At 40.0% G+C, this 22,708-nt stretch overlaps 1 protein-coding gene across 7 annotated transcripts in view; it reads left to right on the top strand.

Moving 5' to 3' along the window:
* Nucleotides 1-22,708, top strand: part of FAT3 (FAT atypical cadherin 3) — a 399,748-nt gene that overhangs the window by 316,999 nt on the left and 60,041 nt on the right. For all 7 annotated transcript variants that reach the window (XM_058019289.1, XM_058019288.1, XM_058019293.1 and 4 more), the window contains exons 11-14: nucleotides 329-4,402; nucleotides 11,717-11,913; nucleotides 13,084-13,237; nucleotides 14,095-14,328. In XM_058019289.1, the coding sequence (XP_057875272.1) occupies nucleotides 329-4,402; nucleotides 11,717-11,913; nucleotides 13,084-13,237; nucleotides 14,095-14,328 (4,659 nt within the window). The remainder of the gene's footprint in view (nucleotides 1-328; nucleotides 4,403-11,716; nucleotides 11,914-13,083; nucleotides 13,238-14,094; nucleotides 14,329-22,708) is intronic.

Genomic DNA, 22,708 nt, shown 5'->3' with positions numbered 1-22,708 from the left:
TTCTGTAATTTAGGGATGCTTTTCCTTACTTCAGTGGGAGTAATGTGCATGCAGTTCTTGCTCTGATGCTGGTACTGAGAATCAAGATATAGAGGTAGCAACACCTGAGTTTCTGACACCTTGAATACCTATACCATCTACTGAGCTCTCTAATTAACAGAAAGAAAGGGTGAAAGGGCCTTCAAAGTTCTGTTACATTGGAGGTGTTTTGTTTTTTTTTTTTTTTTATTTAGGTAGCCTTTAAAATTGCAGCTTGTTGTTTCTGGTTTAGGTTATCATAAAGTGAGTCATATTTCATTTCTAATCTCATTCAATATCTTTGTTTTAGGAAACACGGGAAACACATTCAAGATTGAACCAGTTTTAGGCATCATTACATTACTCAAGGAGCCAGACTTAACCACAATGGGACAGTTTGTTTTGTCAGTCAAAGTGACTGATCAAGGCTCTCCAGCGCTGTCTGCAACAGCAATTGTGCGGATAACTGTGACGATGGCAGATAACTCCCACCCTAAGTTCACTCTAAAAGAATATCAAGCAGAGGTCAATGAAAATGTGGATATTGGTACTTCTGTCATTTCTCTCTCTGCAATCAGCCAGTCCACATTAGTTTATGAGGTTAAAGATGGCAATGTTGATGGAGTCTTCACTATAAACCCATATTCTGGAGTGATCACCAGTCAAAAGTCCCTTGATTATGAACGTGCTTCCTCCTATCAGCTCATCGTACAGGCAACAAATATGGCAGGCATGGCATCAAATGCCACTGTGAACATTCAGATTGTTGATGAAAATGACAACCCTCCAGTTTTTCTCTTCTCTCAGTACTCGGGCAGCATAAGTGAGGCTGCTCCTGTGAACAGCGTGGTCCGCAGTGCGAATAACAGTCCCCTGGTGATACGTGCCACTGATGCTGACAGCAACCAGAACGCTTTGCTTGTCTACCAGATTGTGGAATCAACTGCAAAAAAGTATTTCACGGTAGATTCCAGCACAGGTGCAATCAGAACAATTGCAAATTTAGATCATGAAACAATAGCCCACTTCCACTTCCATGTTCATGTTAGGGACAGTGGGAATCCCCAGCTTACAGCAGAGAGCCCAGTTGAAGTGACCATTGAGGTAACTGATGTCAATGACAACCCACCAGTCTTCAGCCAGGCCGTGTTTGAGACAGTCTTGCTCCTGCCCACGTATACTGGTGTTGAGGTTCTCAAAGTCAAAGCTTCAGACCCAGATTCAGAGATCCCTCCAGAATTAACATTTAGTATAATTGAAGGCAATATGGACCATTTTTTAATTGACTCAAGCACAGGGGTACTCACCATTAAAAACAATAGTCTCTCCAAAGACCATTACATGCTAATAGTAAGAGTATCTGATGGAAAATTTTATAGTACTGCTATGGTGACAATAATGGTAAAAGAAGCGATGGATAGTGGACTCCATTTCACACAAAATTTTTATTCCACTTCTATATCAGAAAACAGCACCAATATCACAAAGATCGCTGTGGTGAATGCTGTTGGCAACCGCCTCAACGAGCCTTTGAAATACAGCATATTAAACCCAGGAAACAAATTTAAAATCAAATCCACCTCAGGAGTCATTCAGACCACTGGCATCCCCTTTGACCGAGAGGAACAGGAGCTGTATGAGCTGGTGGTGGAAGCAAGCCGTGAGCTAGATCACCTCCGTGTTGCTCGAGTTGTGGTGAGAGTTTATATTGAGGACATAAATGACAATGCCCCAGTGTTTGTAGGGCTTCCATACTACGCTGCTGTGCAGGTCGATGCTGAGCCTGGCACCCTGATATATCGAGTGACAGCTATTGATAAAGACAAAGGTGACAATGGCGAGGTGTCATACCTTCTGAAGGAAGACTATGGACATTTTGAAATTGATAGAGGATCTGGCAGTGTCACTTTAAAGGAAGCCTTCAATTCTGATTTGTCTAATATAGAGTACTTGGTTGTCATTCTTGCCAAAGATGGTGGTAACCCATCACTGTCTGCGTCGGTAGAGCTCCCCATTACTATTGTTAACAAAGCAATGCCTGTGTTTGACAAGCCCTTCTATACAGCTTCCGTGAATGAAGATGTAGAAATGCACATGCCAATTTTAAGCATAAATGCAACCAGTCCAGAAGGCCAGGGTATCATTTATATCATTGTTGATGGAGATCCCTACAACCAGTTTAATATCGACTTTGATACTGGAGTTCTGAGTGTCATCAGCCCACTGGACTATGAAATAAATTCTCTTTTCAAGCTGATGGTGCGAGCCAGCGATGCTCTCACTGGCGCTCGTGCTGAGGTGACCGTGGACTTGATTGTTAATGATGTTAATGATAATCCTCCCGTTTTTGATCAGTCAGCTTATAATGCCACTCTGTCCGAAGCTTCTTTGATTGGGACTCCTGTGCTGCAGGTTGTTGCTACTGATGCTGACTCTGACAATAACAAGATTGTACAGTATCAGATAGTGCAGGACACCTTTAACAGCACTGACTATTTCCATATAGACAGCAGCAGTGGCCTTATTTTGACAGCCCGAATGCTGGATCATGAACTCATACAGCAGTGCAGCTTGAAAGTCAGAGCAACTGATAATGGGTTCCCACCTCTGAGCAGCGAGGTTCTTGTTAGTATCTCAATAACAGATATGAATGACAACCCTCCAGTTTTTAACCAGTTAATATATGAATCATACGTGAGCGAGCTGGCGCCTCGGGGTCATTTTGTGACTTGTGTACAGGCTTCTGATGCTGACAGCTCTGATTTTGACAGACTGGAGTACAGCATCCTATCAGGAAATGATCGGACCAGTTTCATTATGGACAGCAAGAGCGGTGTTATCACTCTTTCCAACCACCGCAAGCAGAGGATGGAGCCCATGTACAGCCTGAACGTCTCTGTGTCCGACGGGCTGTTCACCAGCACAGCTCAGGTGCACATTCAGATCCTTGGGGCCAACCTCTACAGCCCTGTGTTCTCACAGAGCATTTATGTTGCAGAGGTTAGAGAAAACGCTGCCCCTGGAACGAAGGTAATCCATGTGAAGGCAACAGATGGGGATTCAGGTGTATATGGCCAGATCAGCTACTCCATAATAAATGACTTCGCCAAGGACCGATTTTTGATTGATGCAAATGGGCAGATTCTGACAACTGAGAGGTTAGACCGTGAGAACCCGCTGGAAAGTGACATTGATATATTCTTGAGAGCCCTTGATGGAGGTGGCAGGACTACGTTTTGCACTGTGAGAGTGATAGTAGTGGATGAGAATGACAATGCTCCCAAATTTATGACGGTTGAATACAGAGCAAGTGTCAAAGCAGATGTTGGGAAAGGTTACTTGGTGACCCAAGTGCAAGCAGTAGATCCAGATGATGGAGCCAATTCCAGAATTACCTATTCTCTGTATAGTGAAGCGTCTGTTTCAGTAGCTGATCTGCTTGAAATTGATCCAGATAATGGATGGATGGTCACCAAGGGTAGCTTTAACCAACTGAAAAACACTGTTCTGTCATTCTTTGTCAAAGCAGTCGATGGTGGCATTCCTGTAAAGCATTCCCTCATTCCTGTCTACATCCATGTTTTACCACCAGAAACCATTTTGCCTTCTTTTTCTCAACCCCAGTATTCTTTCACCGTGGCAGAAGACACCCTCATAGGCAGTACTATTGACATTCTGCATGTTTTGCCCAATCAGGGTGCTTTGTATAGCACAGTTAATGGTGAGCTATCTGCAAACAACAAAGACGGGGTTTTCATCATAGAGAAGGACACAGGGCTCATAAAATTGGATAAGAGGCTTGACCACGAAATAAATTCCGCCTTCCACTTCAAAGTTGCGGCCACAATTCAGTTAGACAAAGTAGACATTGTGCTGACTGTGGATGTGGAGGTGAAGGTGCTGGATGTCAATGACAATAAGCCTGTGTTTGAAGCAGCTAGCTATGATGCTGTAATAATGGAAGGCATGCCTATAGGAACAAAACTCATGCAAGTGAAAGCGGTCGATGCAGACTCGAGTGCGAACGGGCAGGTCACGTACACGCTTGCGGTGGAATCGGAGCTGCAGAAGATCACAGAAGCATTCACCATTGATAGCAACAGTGGCTGGATCAGTACACTGAAGGATTTGGACCACGAAAAGGATTCTGCTTTCACCTTTGCAGTGGTGGCCTCGGATCTGGGAGAAGCTTTGTCCTTGTCGTCAACCACCTTGGTCTCAGTTACTGTGACAGACATAAACGATAACGCGCCTGTCTTTGAGCACGAGGTGTACAGGGGGTCGGTGAAGGAGAGTGACCCTCCAGGGGAAGTTGTGGCTGTTCTTAGCACCTGGGATGAAGACACATCTGATGTCAATCGGCAGGTTAGCTACCATATTACAGGTGAGAAACAGCTTGCATGCTTTCTTCCCATAACCATCTCACCGAAGAACTGTGCCTGTGTCCAGTTTTACGTGAATGTTTAGCAGGGTTTCAGCTAAATTATCACTGTGAATGAGTCAATTACATTCCTTTTTTTTTTTTTTCCAGAATTTGCAGCAAAGCTGAAGAGAGGGAAAGGAATGTGTGTGTGTGTGTGTGTGTCTGTGTTGCTCTCTAAATTTTCCAAGATGAATGCTTCCTGACTTGTTGCAGTGCAATGTAGTGTAGCCATCAACCCATCATAATTGATATGTCAGCTTGAAAACCGTCATGAATTAATGTTTCAAACAAGGGAGAAGGAAAATTTTCTTCTTACAGAGAAAATCCTTTTACTTCCAACCATTTAAATTTCTTTTGAAATAACATTTTTCTTTTTGAGATAGGAAAGTGGATGCCAGAGCCGTTTTGAAATACCACTATTTGGAATAGGGAGTGGGGAGGGGGGGTACAAATGAATTTTACATTACATGGAATGAGGGATGCCATTTATTATCAGCACAGATTTCTGGCCAGGGAAATAGTAATATACTTAGAAGCCCTGGTTAGCTGCCATGCATTGTTATATACAGCATAAGGAAATTTTGATTACATTACTAATACATTTTTCAAAGCATGGTAACGTTGCTCTTTCCCATTGTGTATTTATTATCATTCTTTTCGCCTAGATTCAGCCTAGCTTTTGTGTGAGTATGTTGAGAGTGATGGGTAATACAGTTATTTTTCTCCTTCCATCTTGCATTGTCCAATAGCTTTTGCTAGGGAACTACTTTTTCACTCCCCCCAATCTTAGCAATTCAAGAGCTATTATTTACTACCTGGTAATAACCAAACTATTGGAAAAGTCCACATTTTTCACACTGGATGGGATTCAACATATATAACACTGCATGTAGGAAGCAGGCTGTGGGCAAAAATTGCTTAACTAATGGGAAAATAGTTTGTGCATTTTGCTTTGGAGGGTAAAGCTCCTGCCCCTTTGTCAGCTATCAAAATGAAAATGGCTGTGAGATGGTGTGTAGAGAGAGGTGTGACACCCCAGTTAGCCACAGACTGCCTGTGTTACACATCACAAATGGCACCATTTTCAAAGCAACCGGAAGAAATTCATTGATTAATTGTAACTTGAAATTTTGGATTCACTTTAAAGATTTGCAAAGACTATGTGTTAATAGTGTAATGTGCTGTATGATATCAGAAGTAGGGTCAAAAGCAGTCCTGTGTTTAAATGTCAGGATTTAGAGGCTCTGGGCAAGGTGCATTAGCTGTTGGTGGCCCAGTTCCCACATGTGTAAAAATAAATCAGTAGATTTATTTCTCATACTAGAGATTTTGGGATATTTGAAAGAGTTTGGGGATCGCAGTCTAGAAAGTACAGTGGGAAAGGAAAACCCTTAGGTTTGTAACAAAGATATGTTAGTGAGCTGTGATCATTTACTTTGTTGTGAAGTCTGGCAGTCATCTCTTACAATGCATTATGCCTTTAGTTAGAGGTAGTGTTTTTTCTTCACATACCACTGCTGTTAATTTAGCAAAAACTGGACTTTTGAATAACAACTGTCAGATATGACTCAGAAATTATAGACCATTCTGTACCTTAGTTTCTGCCACAGTTCAAAATATGACAGATATTTTGCTGTTGTGTTAGCTTCTGAAAACACTAGATGTCAAAGCCCAAAGCTTTCTTACTGTACAATTACTAAAGCACACAGAATGGGCTCAGAATTCCACTTCCTTTGAATATCTCATTTGAGCTTGGGAAATGCACAAGGAAGAATTAGATTCTTTTGATTAAAATGTCAAAACATGTTAAAATATAGTTTCACTCACAAAGTAGTCTATTCACACTTTACCTCAAGTTGATCTCAGGAAGTGCACTTGTGTATTTCATGGAATCAGATTAGCTAGATGATAATTCAAAAGCTGTGGCTTTCTGGAGGCATTTTGAATTGTAGAAACTTCTGTGAATACAGTAAACTGAGTAAAAATGATACATTAACAAAAAGGAAGAAGAAGACAAACTATGAGACTGTCATGTGTATGCACCAAAAACAGCTTTGTGAAAATGCATCTGGAGAAAAGTAGCACACAGAAGATAGGTAAAAGAAATCATTATTTATAAGATAAGAGAAGTAAATATTCTGGGGCAGATGTGACCACTGAAGAGTCCTTTGTGCCCTTTTAAGAAGTACAAATGCCTGTTGCAGTCTTGTCATCAGTCTTGAAAAGCAGTAGATACATTCATGTGGATAAATAAATATTCTACTTGGATTCCTTCAGTTTATGATTGTTTTTCATGATTACTGGAAAGTAGTTGCCATTTTCAAGTCCACTTCCATTTGCATTTAATGGTGAGTGAAAAAAATTTTGCACTTACTCTTGGTTATTTGTAGTTCAGTAGTAGCTGACGATGTTCACAAAGCAAAAGCACTATACATAAATCTTAATAGAAAATCAGTATGTAGTGCAGGTGACACAAATGCACTTAGGAAGCAAAGTAGTTTTCTTTTGAAGGCTCATTTGAGGTCATTGCCTATATCATTTGAGGCAGTTTGCCTAAAACCAGGGTTCTTCTGATGTCTAGCCAATCTATACCCAGCCAGATATTACTGAGATTTAAGAATGGCAAACCATGAAAAGCCACCAGAAAAATGTCAGCTGCCAAGACATAGGTACAGTAAAGTGTTTTGTGTTCCTCAGTGATGTTAATTAAGCTTCCTCAGACACATAAAGCTAGGGAGTCAACAGTCTTTAAGCTTGGTTCAGCTGAATACAAGGAAGATGGACAGTGTGTTTTGGAAGAAAGAAGTGGTGTTGTACACTGGAGGTCATTTGCTGGGTTGATTGCGCAGCATGAGCAAAGGTGTGGCTTTTGGTAGTTTTTTATCTTATATTTGAGATACTGGAATTCTGGAGAAATGGATATTTCAGTGTTTGAGAAGGCCCTGTGTTGCCCGATGAATAACAGTTTCTACAATTTTATGGTAGTAAAGCCAGGAAAATTGGATTTATAATTTCAGAAGCTGAGTAAACATGCAACATCTTAAACTGGGAGTGGAGGATAAACGTATTGATTTTGTGTAATGCAGATGCCTAGAGTTCTGACTGGGAATTGAAAGTACTTAAATAAATGCATAAATGTAAGACAGAAGCTAAATAAATAAGTTAGTAAATATTCGGTTCCCCCTCCCAGATGGGGACATTTCAGTGAAAACTGATACTGTTGGCTTCTAGTTTTCCATTCCCTTTTAGTTGCTATAATGGCCTCTGTGTGTGCTTTAGTAATGATGTGTGTCAGGATTTGTTTATTTTGGATCACTGTGTCTCTGCATTTCATTTGTATCTGGCTGTTTTCTTTCTTTCCTTCAACTTGAGCTTGATTTGGCTTTGTAGTATTTGCTGACTAGGGAGGGAGGGAGAGCATTATTTAAACTTCAAGTAACAAAAGATAAAAGATACTGCTGATTCTTTTAGCCTCAAAGCCTTTCTAAAAAGTTACTGGAGTGTTTTTTGTAGCTAGCACTTCACTGTTGTGACATTCAAAGTAGAACATAAGAAAACTGCCAAAAGATTTTAAAGAATCCATTAATACATGTAGTCAGGAGGCTTCCGTTTAGAAAAGCTACATTATTCAGAGTGAAAAACTAATTAATTAGAATGCCCCTAGGAAACTGAATCTGCTTGCATATATTAGTGAAAAAGTTAATTAATCACTGCAGAACGAGATCTGCATCAAGACATATGTGTAAGTACTAGGAAATGGTTTCCTGGGCCACAGTGTGGATTTTTTTGCCTTTCCATTTTTAAGAATATTTTCCTGGTGGTGTTTTAGTTTTATATCACATTATATCGCTTACACTTTATAGTCTGCCTTTACCCTCCGCCAGTGAAATATACAGCCAGCCCTGAGAAGCAAAAAAAAAAAAAGAAAAAAAAATGTTCTCACAAAAAAGACATGCAGATAAACCACCATTCCGGCTTATTGCACAGGTTTCTTGGTCAATCAGATTGCTTCTTTTCTAGTGGAGTAAAAAGGGGGAAAAGAGATCCCAAGGACCATTTTTTATACATATTCCCCAAGTTCCTAGGTATGATTTAAAAGCCGTTCCATTAGCAACAAAACAACAGTGATTTTAGAATTGCTCCAAGGTAGTGTTTCTGCTAACCATAAAAGCCACCAGCTGATTTTAATTAGATTTTACCTTTCCTCTTTTCTTAGCAATGGGATGCCCATACCTTGAGTCTATTGCTTCCTACTTGGTCAGGACAGTTAATAATTTCCTTTTACAAAAGGGCTAATATGCAGGAAAGCCCTGATTAATATCATAAAGCAAAATAAGAATATTTAAGACTTCTTTTATTAATGGTTTACAACATTAAACTCACTATGACAAGATTACAGCCTTTTATAAAGGAGAGTTAAGCTTTTTTTTTATGCTGGCATTGAATTGAATAGAAGGAATTTAATGTCAATCAGCAGGGGTCTGCTTTCTTTGAAGTCACATTCAGGCTCAAGTCAGTGGACAGATTCTCATTTCCTTGGATTGTATTCAGATCTGGCCAGTAGTATACATCAACACTGTGTAACCCTCTTTAGGAGAAATGTGTGTTTGTATGACACAACAGATTAAACAATGGTGATTATTCCAGACTATCACAGAAATCAATGGGAAAACTGCTTGGTTTTGTGATCAAAAAGGGTGGTTTTCTGTCAACAGAAAATATCTGTATTTGATACATGAGTGTAGTGCTCTGTATGATTCAAAAGCCTTTTATAATTATAATGCCTATCTGACTAATTTTCTGGAAATCCTATTCATTACAACTTGCTTTTTTTGGCACAGTCACAGCTAGCACAAATGGTGACTCTTAACAAGAAAGATTTGCTCAGCCTGACTCAAATGACTTAGTTTTCATATTAAATAGAAACCAGTCTATCTTGTCATTGGTAGCTAATGAAGAGGACATAAATTACAGCTTTCTGTGACCTCTTTCCTGCTTTTTGATGTAGAAAGAAGGTATGGAATGGACATTTGACTTTTTTGATTGGTTTCAAACTCAGCTTCAAGTTCAGACCTCCTCTGTGTTGTTATTTTGACAAGAAGGTCCCTGAGAACTGGCAGAATCGTGACAACAGAAGCAACACATCAGAGAGACTAATTGCCTGATAACAGAGTCAACAGAAATAAATTCAGCCTTGGTTTTTTTTTTGTTTTTTTGTTTTTTTGTTTTTTTTGGTTTTTTTTTACTTACTTATGCAGTCATTCAGTGGAAGTACTAGAGGGGAAGGTTTAAGAACCTGATCTTTCCATTCAGCTTGAACATATCCCATGACGCATGTCAGAACCCTGATTAATTTGTAAGCAAATACACACTAGCATGTTTGACATTCTTGAACGTGTTACAAGAAAAGATAAGCATTCCCTTTATAGTTTTATAGCACTTTTAAACATGAGCACCATAGAAAGTAGTTCTAAGATTGAATTCCTGCATGGAGACTGTAGGAGAAAGCTTAATATGGTGGGCAGAGAGCTAGTAGCATGTTGGCTGCAATTATAGTTCAGCCAGTGGAGCATCATGATGCTTTTTAATATTTCCTCACTCAGTTTCTGTAGCACATGAGTTTGCTATGAGTGTAGAGTTCTCTCCTCAATTATTAAATGTGCAGATACATTTTTACAGAGCAAGCTGGGCACAGAAGACTGGGTAGTTGGTTTTACTGGCTTTAGCTAGGGTAGAATTAATTTTCTAAGAAGAACCTGCTATGGAGCTGTGATTTGGATTTGTGATGTCACAGGGATGTTTTAGTTACGGCTGAGCAGAGCTTACACAGAGTCAAGGCCTTTTCTGGTCCTGAGGCAACCCACCAGTGAGGAGAGGGGGTGCACAAGGAGTTGGGAGGAGACACAGCTGGGACAGCTGACCCAACTGACCACAGGGATATTCCACTCCATATGGCAGCATGCTCAGCATATAAAAGCTGAGGGAAGAAGGAGGAAGTGGGGAGATGTTCAGAGTTAATGGCATTTATCTTCCCAAGTAACTGTCAGGGTGACAAAGCCCTGCTTTCCTGGAGATGGCTGAACACCTGCCATGAATTCTTTTTTCTTTTGCTTATACACAGAGCTTTTGCTGTACCTATTAAACTGTCTTTGTCTCAACCCTTGAGTTTTCTTACATTTACCCTTCAGATTCTCCTCCCATTCCCACGGGGGAGGAAATGAGCAAGCAGTATGGGCCTTAGCTGCCTAGCAAAGTGAAGTCATAACATTGGTTTAAAAGATTTTACTGTCTGGTCTGACAGGAGGTTTGGATCAGACACAGAGAAAGATGATTGAAGATGATTTCTTCACGGACCAGGCAGGAGACTGTACCATTTCAGATAAAAGAGTAAATAACTGAATAACTGTTTGAAACATTAAGGATTGTGCCCACCCTAATTATTGCACACTTCTGTATGTGACATGTCCTTCCCTTTTCCTTCCCCTTCCCTTCCTCCTGAGGATGATGTGGACCAAAACTTTCCCTCTCCCAACCTGTTTTTGACACCAGGCAATTTAATGATGTGGAAGAGCAACATTGCCAGGTTCAGTGTCAGTGTTATGGCATGGTAAAAATCTCTTCTGCTTTATCTCCTGCGCACCTTTCACCAGCTTTCACTCTTGGATAAATTTGATCTATTTGTACTGTTTATCTTCCAACTGTTTCTCAAATGACCTCTTGTTAGGACTATTTAATACTAATGTGTCTTCCTGTGTCATGTAAACTTTTTTAAAAACTAGAATTTTAATAAGCACCATAATGGCGCAGCTGTATGATAAAGTTTTCATTAGAGGATTCCTTAATAGAACCCACTTCCAGTCCTTGATTGCATAATCAACAGCTAATGAAATTGTCTTGGTAACAAGAGCTACAGTGTATTACATCCTCTCCCGAGACTAAGTGGAAAGACAATTGTACCAGCCCGAGAGGACTATTGATTGTTCACAGTGTGAATTTGATTACCCTTACGGAGAACTGAACGAGAGATCATCTTCAGCTCTGCTAAATGGATTTTTTTCCACTGAAAGTTATCGGTTCACTTTCGTACAGGGCAATCAGGGGGCAATAAACACAGGGAGTGTGATTTCATTACAGATTTCCTGAGTCTGCAAGTTTGGAAGGACCAAAAGCTGTGAAAGAAATGATGGCTGCTTAGTGATGTGTCTCTGTGTTTAAACCAGGTGGGAGCTCTGAAGGGACACCACAGCTCATGGTGTGTTGCTTGTCTTATTGTAGGAGGGAATCCCAAAGGGAAGTTCGCTCTGGGACTGGTTCAGAACGAGTGGAAAGTTTATGTTAAAAGGCCTCTGGATCGGGAAGAGCAGGACATTTATTATCTGAACATCACTGCCACAGATGGCCTCTTTGTGACCCAAGCTGCTGTGGAAGTGACTGTCACTGATGTCAATGATAATAATCCAGTTTGTGAGCAGGTGAGTCAACACCACCCATGGCAAGTGGCCACTGTGTTGAGAGCCATGCTCTCCCTACGGGAGTCTCTTGCTGTTTGCAAGTATTCAAAGCATTCATAGGCAATGCTGATTTTCATCCTTATGGTCTTAGTTGAGGAATCTGCAGTGTTCTGAGAGAGAAGCAGGATATAGCATTCCTGTGAAGCCAAGATTGAAGGATAATGGTCTCATAAAGCTTTCAAAGGAGTCTTGTACTCAGTGGCCTTAGTTGGCTTTGCAGCAAATGGTGCGTTGTGAGGTGGCATTGGGCAGCTACTCCTCCCCTGCAAAAAAGAATGAGCTCTCCTTTCACAATCCATGTAGAAATGTCATCAGTCTAGGTTAATTCGAGCTTTCCTCAACTTTCCAGATACCAGCCATCCAGTGGAAAAGAAGGCTGTAGCTTGCTATCCTGTTGTCTGGAATACACGTAGTGTGGCCTGACCAATGCTTTCAGAGTGCTAACTGTCTTGTGTTCTGTGGAAAGGCTATCCAGGGAACTGATGTTAGTGCAATAGAAAGGTCTGTGTGAAAGAAAAAACATGATAAAACCCAGAGTTCCTTAATGGTATTACTCACAGAAAATTTATAAATATACATATATATATATATATATATATATATATATATATATATATATATATATATGTATATATATATATATATATATATATATATGTATATATATATATATATATGTATGTGTGCATGCACATACTCATATAATTCCCATCGTTACATTATCATTCACTGTTGGATTAGTCTCATTCTCATTGCAAGAGCCACTCTACCACTCTGGGGAATCACAGTCTGTATTTCCCTCAAAACTGCTGGATGAGGTGCTAAAAACAATTGTTTCTGTTAGCACACTCATCAAGATTTTCATTTCATAGGTGTGAATGGAATGAGTAGAAGATACGAAATGGCATTGCATTAAGCACTTAAGATGAGCCCTATTCACAGTCATAATCTGGCATTGTTTCTGTGACACCTCAGAACTTAACAGTAATTTGAATTTCTAGGAATGTTTTGTGTAAAGGAAAATTGTTTCCTGTATAGAAAGATGCACTACAAATAGTTTTTACAAAAAGGTTGTTCAAAGACTGTAAAATACTGCTACAGCATAACTTACATGTGTGTTTTTGACTCTAGGTTGCCTACACAGCATTGTTTCCTGAAGACATTCCACCAAACAAAGTAATTCTCAAAATCAGCGCTAAAGATGCTGACATCGGGGCCAATGGTGAAATTCGCTATTCTCTTTATGGTTCGGGGAACAATAAATTTTTCTTAGATCCAGAAAATGGTAAGAATACAACCAAATGTTTCTGAATAGCCTTAACCCCTCTGGGTACTGGCTTCATTGAATAGAGTTAGGTTACACGTGGCTATCAGCCAGTTGTTCCAGTTCTGGCAGATGTGGGTGACCATTTAAACGGTGGTGACAGCAGGGAGAAAGAGGGACATCTTTGTTGGCCAGCTTGCATGTCATAACCAGAACAGTGGATATCCAGCCTTTCATTTCCCTGCAGATTTCAAGTTAGATCAGAGATTTATTAGAGAACCACAGGATATTTTGGGTAGGAAGAGAACTTAGAAGGTCATCTAGGCCAGACTCCTTTCCATATGGAGATTCATCTTCAAATAGATCATGTTAATCAGAGACCCATCCCGTTAAGGTTTCTAGGGCTGTGCCAGTGCCACAGTTTCACCGCCCTAATCATATAAAATGTCTTCCTTTATATCTAGTCTAAATCTACCCTCTTTTAATTTAAAACTATTACCCTTTGTCGTATCATAGCAGATGATGCTAAAAAGGAAATATTTCTATGTTAAGGAGTCTATAAATCATGGGAGTGACAGAAAGACAGACTTGGAAAAACTTGGTGGTGTTCATCTGGGTAAAGCTGTAGGCTGCTGTTAAAGCCACTATGAATGGCTTGTCATCCCTGCACTCATATTGGCACCTCACTTATTTAGGTAAAGAGAAAGGGGAAGTGACACTGTTGTGAGTTTTTAATCTGTTTGTTGGAATAAGCAATGTTGGTTTTGTTTTCTCTTTCCTGTTCCTTTGGAACACATGGTTTTGAGACACTCAGGCTGTCTGGAATTAGTGATGTTGCTACAATAGTAATGACAATTTCTGCTTTTAAATAATTTCAGGTGAACTGAAATCTCTGGCCCCTCTTGACCGAGAGAAAATCCCTGCATACAACTTAGTTGCCCGAGCCACTGATGGTGGTGGCAGGTTTTGCCAGTCAGAAATCCATCTTATTTTAGAAGATGTTAATGATAATCCACCAGTGTTTTCATCTGACCATTACACTGCTTGTGTCTATGAGAACACAGCCACTAAAGCTTTGTTAACAAGAGTCCAAGCAACTGATCCTGATGTTGGTAAGTGAATAATGTTGCAAAAAAAAAATGAAAATTCTGTGGGTTGGTGGAATTGCTGAGCAGTTTTGCTTCTCTATTGCTAAATTTCTTCCATTTTCTCCTCCTCATTCTTCTTTACCCTCCCATTTCTTTCTCTTCTCTTTTTTCACATCAAAATGCTTGTGCTTGATCTTGACATAATGGTGTTACAAACAGAAAGGCGTTGCAGCAGCCACAGAAACATGTAGTCTTCTCTTGATCAGCAATAGTGGAGGAAAGATGTTTTTGGGACTAAATTGCAACTTTCTTCCTTCAGTGGTCTTGCCTCTTTTCTTGAGCCATGATTTTGAGCACCCATGCCTCTATTTATGCAAATAATATAGTTACATGCCGCAGGGTCCTATACCTGATTAATCACAGCTTTTCTAGAGTTTTATACTGCAATAGCTCCCATTTGTTCCAGCTGGTTACCTTAGCATAAAACTATTGCACACTGTGAATGTACATTATAAATGTTCTGGTTACTTAACTGCACACTCCTTGAAAGTGTAATCTTTTATTATATGAGGACCTTAGCCTTGAAATGTGGGCCCAATTATAAATATTTAAAGGGGAATAATTTTGCATAACACAGTGGTAAAACCTACTGAATGTTAGAAAAATTTTTAGGTCATTCACTTGAATTGAAATAACTTTGTTTGCTTTTTTTTTTTCTTCCTGTGTTTTGAAGGTGTTTTGTAAAACCTATGGCCTGAGTAGTTTCATGCAAAAAGCAGATCTTTCATTAAGCGAATTAAAAAAATAATTTTGCTGAGTAGAGTGCATGCTGGAAGTCTCAGTTATTTGTGAGGCTGATAGTTTAGATATACAGGAATTTATAAAGGAGCAGCAAACATTCATTAATGTATCTATGAAGAGCCACATTATGTGCCATGGTTGAAAACTTGCAATTAAAGTTATGATATTGTCCTGCAGTGAAGAGCCAATTACTGCTGGTAAACTACTGAACCATCTGAAGAGACAGTGTTGTTATTTTCCACTGTTGTATTAATTGCCATTTTTCTTGTATGTGGGATGACATTCAAGGAGAGAGGGGACACAATTAGAATAAAAAGTTGTCAAGAAAAGTTCTCGCTAGCGCCAACTTTACATAACAAGATAGTTAACAATTAAAAAAACCCACAAAATATGGGTTAGTTGCTGTACCTTCCTTCTGAAACTAGAGAAGCTAAAGGGAGGGATGGATATGGTGAGTGAGAAGGGGCTATGTACTTCATTAATGCTTGGACCTGAAAATCAAACCATACTGTGTACCATAAGTAAATTACTAAAAAGTCCCTAAAACTGGATTTTGTTCTAGTTACTGTTCCGTTAGTCCCTAGTAAAATCACTGATTCCCTATTGCTAGATAAGGAATGAGTTCAGGTATTGTAATGTTCCCATGAGAGAACAAATATATTATTGATATTCCTGATGGGCTGAGAGTCCTCTAAGGCTTTTTGAAGTGGTGTCCTGAAAACATCAGTGGAGGCAGTAATCATACAAATAAATTTTTAACATTCCGGAAAAATCTTGTGATCAGACTTAGAATTTGCCTGCTCTGCTTTGGGCTTGAAGGGCCGTGTACTGTAAGGGCAGGAGCATGAATATTGAGGCCATTGAGAGAAGACTTGTGAGAAGTCATTTTATGGTCCACAACTAAACACAACAGAATCCTGAGAATACTGTGTTCAGATGCTGCTAGATAATTAAAAAAAAATGTCCACTTAAGAGAAAAATAGGATTATATCTGCCTTGTGCCTTTAAAATCTGTTGAAGCTCCTGATCTCATAATATCATGTGAAATTATAGGACTGGACCATAAATTGCTGTTTATTATATTTATAATTTGGATATATACTTAGAAAATAGCTGTACCAGCTGGACACACTGAGGGAAAATTGTGATCCTCCTTCACAGTATTTAACAAAAGAAAACAGTTTTAACTGTTTAGTAGCACACAAGCTCATTTTCCATTACCTCTACATACAGCTGCGGATCTTAAATTACATGATCTCCTGAAGGAGAGAGAATATACATAAGTCTATTTGTTAGGATATTTTATGGTTTTAATTGAAAACAATTCTTTCTCCTATACTGCTGTGATTGGAAAGTTTTAGTATTTCCACAATATGGTATTTGAGACTTATTCACCACCAGCAGGTTTGGAAATGTTCAAACTAAGAAATGAAAGCGAAATGCTGGTTCTACATTTTTTCAAGAGGTTTACAGAAGGCAGTGAATTTTTCACCTCCCACTGTCTCCAAAGAAAAGAGCCAAATTACTCCATTTTGTTCAAATTAAGGCACTAGAAGAGATGGAATGAATGCTGAGGTGTAATTACATGAGCAAACCCATCACACAACTGCAATATCAGCCTGTTTCAAAGGAATTAGGGTCATTCTAGGGCAGCAACTCTGAGGAAACTTACATGGGACTTTATTAATTTTTTGACATCATACTTGCAACAAACTTCAGGATAAACATGGAGCCCAAAGCTGAGGTGCAGGCACATACTCGTTTCCAGGGCTGCTCGTGTTTTCTGCATGCACAGGGTGTTGTGGCCTTGCTCACAGAGTACAAGAATGAATGACAGTATCATCCAGGCTCAGCAGTGCTTTAAGTGATGGTTAAATCCTGCCTCACTTGCAGATGCTGTGCTCCCTGCTCAGGCCTGTTTCCATGATGATTAATGGTGTAGTCTACCAAAGGCAGGAGCACTTATTGTACTAAAATGAATAGTGCATTATCCATCCTTCTGCAGTCTTCTTCATCACCACTGGGGCATCAGCCATCCAGATCTGTACTCAGTTTAGTGATTTCACTGACCAATTGATTTTTTTTCTGGGTTTATGATGAATATGAGATTCTAATTTGGCTCACAATGGGAATTGCCTTGTCAGGCAGCTCTCTCCTGCCTGCCACTGCTGCCTTCCAGCCTCTCTCCCCATTAGTCGATGTTTAAAGCTGTGGCAAATCATCCCCTGCACAACCAGCCAGTACAGATGGACTGGGCCGTCTTTGAGCCAGCACCTTGTATTGCATGCAGCCAACGTGCAGGAAAACACAGGCATGTAGGTAAAAAATCGGCAGGAGCAGCCTTTATTTGGTTGCAGAGTTCATACAATGTGCAGGCTGCCCTGCTCTGTTCTCAGCTGTCCCCCAGCCTCACAGCCCCTCCCCAGCCCAGGGCCTGTGCCAGCGCATCCATCCCACAGGAGATGTGGTAACATGCATGCTGCTAGGAGCCAGCTGGTATCCATGTTTTGGTTTGGGAAGGCAAATCTGAGTGCTTCTCAGAGTCACTGGTGTGACTGGTCTGCTTCTTCCTTGAATAGAAGGCATCTTGTCCAACCCTCCTGCACCAGCAGGGGTGTCTACAGCAGGTTATCTAGGACTCTGTCCAGATGGCTTTTGGCTACCTCCAAGGGCAGAGGGTGATGTCTTCCAAGGGTTGACTGCTATGCAGCATGAGCACCTCAGAGGTCCTCTGGGAATAACCAGAGACCTGCATTGTGGATACAGATAAAAGTGTAACATGCTCACCATGATCTGTTGTACATGAAAAAAAGTGTTATTTCAGGAAATACCCTCCCATATCTTACAGAAGATTTAATGACATTGAGTAATGCAACCTGGAAAAACAATGAGCAGTCTGCTACCTTATTCAAAGCATTTTCTCACTTTTGTGCATAGGTTGCCCAGACTTTTGGATGTGTCCCAGTTTCTGCAGGGCTTGTAGCCTCACGAGCAGAATGGTCTAAGATTTATCCACCAGTTCTGAAAAAAAATATCCAGCTAGTTTTTGGGTCAGTAGATTTGAATGATGAGCCTGGATTTCTGTTCTTTGTTCCTAGTATTTGATGTTTTGGTACTTAGGTGGATATGAGAGAAAATGTGGCTGTTGAAAGCCTAATTCAGGAAGCCAGAATAACATTTGAGACCCTCCCGCAGGTATGTTTATACAGTCAGATTATATGGGTTAATTGTGGTTGAATTTGACTCTGTTCTTTAAGCAGTTTTATAGAGTTAAATATTATTTGGACCAGGATTTATGAGAAGGATTCTGGTGTAATCTGATTAGTGCATTTGTGTTTAATCTGGAGAGTTTAAATAAATCAAGTCTGTAATCAGTCTGATTCTTGGCATGTGGAGCTAATTATTCACCTTTTCACACAAAGTGGAAGAGCTGCAGCAGAAGAGACTCAACCCTTCTGGGGGAAGTAGTTTGACCTTCTTAGTAGGAGACATCTGCTTCCTAAACCCAAACTTCTCCATCAAAAATTGATAGGGAAACTGGTAAACTGAGGGAAGGAGTGCCATTTTCTTTCAGGTTCTGATGGAAAATTTTATGTTGAATTTCAAAGAAATCTGTGTCAAGAAACTATATTTTTCCTGCAAGGTTTGACCTCATGGATTTTGATGTTTCAATAAAGACTTCGTCAAAAAAAGCACACACCCAAACCCTTACCCTTACCATGTGTTGCTCACAAGGCACCTGCACAGGAAATAATAGATTTCTTTACTAGGGATAAATGGTAATATGACTTCTTCTTCAGGTTTCAGCCAGTCCAATTTAGTGTGTACCTACCTCCAAGAGGATGGGGAAGGAGGTGTATTTTGTCTTCTTTTTCTTCCTGTCCTCTCTTTGTGTCAATGAGAAAAAAGAAGAAATTACTAAAACAGTAAAAATGAAGTACCTGCCAAAGTAGTGACCAGAATATAGATAGTTCTCTGAGGTTTATCACTGATTTTTAAAAAGTGGCATCAGGATGCTTGTGAGCCTAGCATGGAAAAAATCATGCAGGCTGTTCAATGGGTCACCACTTTCAAGAATACACATGTTGGACTAGAGTGCAAACTTCAGCCTCATCAATGGTGGGATTTGCTCTTGAAGGAATTAGGGCAACTGAGCGTGTTGCAGTCACAGCTGCCTCACAGCTGGGCTCAGGGAAGTGTGAAGTGTTGCCAGGTGAGATTGCAGGAGGGTCAGAGACAAGTGGAAGACAGTCACAGCTTGATTGGAGAGCAGCTCTCTGAATTACATGTAATGGTGAGTAACAAAATAATAGAAATGCTGAAGTAGGTACTGATTTTGGCATTTTCTGGCAGAACCAGTACACAGCAAACCTTTGCTTTGCCTGTTTGTTAGTGTTGGGCATGTCCCTTAAAATGGATCTAGAAACTTTTGGTGTGTTCAGGATCTGAAAAAGATGAAGGCAGGGATCGAAACATGAATAAAAAGAATAACAGAGATAATAGGACAGAAGATATACTAAAACTCAACAACTAATAGGTAGTTAACTTTGGTAATGAGGCCAGCTAGATGGCATTTCTAGGTATTGTCTGGGTTTTTATAAAATAAATATTACAAGATACTTTACAGAGGATGACTCATTCTCTTTAAAATATGCATGGTGCTTCCTATATCTTCACCCACATCGTTGCCTCACAGACTTTTAAAATAGTACCCGGGTTAGGTCTCTAATGCAGAATATGAAAGAGACATGAATTATTAATTCCCTTTACTCTAGCAATCCAAAACAGTGCAGAGGTGTTGTTTAAGTAGGGAGGCCTGTCCACTGTCACTGGAGCTGTTTTCAGAAAGAATTTGGGAATCAGCCATGGAAGAAAAAGCCAACCAACAAACCAATCAACCAAAAAAAAAAAAAAAACCCAAACAAAAAGCCAAAAAAACCCAAAACAAAACAAAAAGAAAGAAAAAAAAATTAAAAATAAAAAAAAAGACCACAAAACAAAAGGCATGAGTGAGCATTGCTCTGTAGCCTGGTGGTTGATTTGGTTCTGGGCTCTGTTCCTCAGAGCTTATTCAATGAATAGCAACAGTCCATGATGACATATCCTTCTGCTCCTTCTTCCTGCAAAGGTGTCCTTACCATTAGACTTCTGTCGAGTCTTCCATAAGGAGAGTGGAAGGGCAAAGCCCAGCGTTCCCCAGTTGTCTGGCCAGTCCCACAGACACTTGCAAGTCCAAATTCACTCAGTGAGCTGTTCAGGAGAAAACCTAGATTTTGCCTTCCTAGTAAAGGCAAAAACACTAATAGGAATGCAGAGATACAGCACACTGGAGCCCTGAAAAATTACCAAATTAAAAAATAATAGGCTCTTAGGAGTTTAGACTTGACTTATTGTTAGGAGGTAAATAAACAAGGTACTTCGGGATTTTGAAAACCTCTGACAAAACATTCAGCACGACCCTGTTGAATCCCTCACAGGGCCATATTTTTAAAGCTTCAGGGGTGGTCAGGGGAATGCAGTAACCCTCCTTGTATTAAAATAATGAGATGTGTGTATCAAGATGACTGAAAGCTAGTCTGTGTTCAGGAACTGGAAGTCATCAAACCAGTCTCATTTCCTTCTGCAACATGTGAGGAGGCCATATTGAAATAAATATTATGAGTGTTATGGCTTAGGTTTAGTGAGTTTTATGGCATTGTACTGCACCATATTTTTATGTGTAAGCCAGGGAAACATGATCTGCACCAAACTGCTGTCAGGGGAGTTTGTAGTAACCTTTATACTGGAGGGGTAAGTTAAGAAAGATTCTGGGTGCAGCATTGCTATTTTGATTCCTAAATACATAAATGGGCATAAGGACTGTATTGCTAAATGTCAGAAAGCAGAGTGGTGCTGCAAGTTACCCTAGATAGTGCTGAAGCTGCAGCTGTGGTATTTAACAGGTGGAAAAGTGGTATGAAAAAGCCCAGTGCAAGACATCAGGATAAGTGTGACGTCCATGTTTAGGCAAGAGAACCAAGTGCACTGGTGTTGTCTGGCTGGTGGCTGCAGAGGTGCAGCTGTGACCCACAGGCTGAAGGTATTTATTCTTTCATACTGTTATGAAAAGGCAAATATTCTATGAGATGGGTGAACCAGAGTAACACTGGAAAAAATAAGTAATTCTTTCTGTTTAATTGGTGTTGGCAAATCCTGACCTGAAAGGGGGTGTTGTTCCGGGTGCAACACTTCCAAGAAGGTGTGGGCTACATTTTCCAGGAAGATGTAGGAGATTGACAAAAGAGATCACAAGTCTGGAAGAAAAGTCAGGAAATATTGAAACAGTTGAGAGGGTCTGCCAGGGAAAAAAGAGTTGAGATGATAAAATATAACAGTCTTCAGCTTTCAGATAAGTAGCTCTGAGGAAGGAAGCTGACCCTTGTTCTTTTTTCTTTTCCCTTTTATTAATTTTATTCAATCTCAGCAAAAAGTCAGCAAAAAGATTTTTAGTTGTAAGAAAAGTGAGACTCTGGGGTGTCCAAGGAGCTTATGCAAGTTCCTGATCAAAGGAGAGGCCTCTGTTTGGGGATGAATTCCATCCATCTTGTCTTTGTGCAGGGATAAATTAGATGACCTCTCAGGATTCTGGCTCTCTTCACACTTTCTCATTTCTAGTAGTTTCTTTAATTTTTGAGATTTCCAAGACATTGTTAACAACATAGAGGCAAAGAAGTAGACAAGGGAGAATTGTATCTCTTGGATTACATTGAGCAAATAAACTCTGTCTTTAAACTGGAACACTTAAAATGTATATGAATAGTCTCTATGTATATACACATACACAAATATATAATATATAATATATAATATACAAACTATTTGATCACATGTCTGATGAAGAGAGGCTGGGGGAGCTGGAATTGTTTAGCCTGCAGAAAAGGAGACTCAGAGGAGACCTGCTTGCTCTTAATAACTACCTAAAAGGAGCTTGTAGTGAGGTAGGGGTTGGTCTCATCTCCCAGGTAGCAAATGAAAGGATGAGAGGAAATGGCCTCAAGTTGTGCCAGGAAAGATTTAGATAGAATATTAGGAAAAATTTCTTCACAGGCATTGGAATAGGCTGTCCAGGGTGGAATTACTATCCCTGGAAGTGTTTTAAATGTGCATGGATGTGCTGGTTGAGGATACGGTTTGGAGCTGGGTTAACAGTTGGACTCAATGGTCTTAGAGGTTTTTTTCTACCTTAATGGTTCTAGTCATGCTTACATATGTGTATATGTGTTTTTTATCTTTCTCTCTGTGTGCATTCCACTGCTTCTGGTTATGTTTCCCTATGTTGCCAGCTGCAATGTGTAAACCTAAATCAGGTATCTCCAAAATCCCAGTTTTAGAAAAATTGACTCAGGATCACTGAAGAAAACAAGTATATATGTCAAGTGATGTAAACCAGTACCCAGGAATATGAAAATCCCTGGGAGGAAAGAGATGGAGGGTGAGCCAACTATCCAGATCTTGACTTCCCACCAAAAAGGCAGCTCCTGTCCCAGCTGAAATGGAAAGCAGGGTTTTAGACACCCATGGATGGTCCCATACTGCTAACAGTTTGTACCTCCCATTTCTGTCA

This window comes from Melospiza georgiana, chromosome 2 (assembly GCF_028018845.1).
Source record: "Melospiza georgiana isolate bMelGeo1 chromosome 2, bMelGeo1.pri, whole genome shotgun sequence".
Classification (NCBI taxonomy): domain Eukaryota; kingdom Metazoa; phylum Chordata; class Aves; order Passeriformes; family Passerellidae; genus Melospiza; species Melospiza georgiana.
This window is presented reverse-complemented; position numbering and strand designations above follow the sequence as displayed.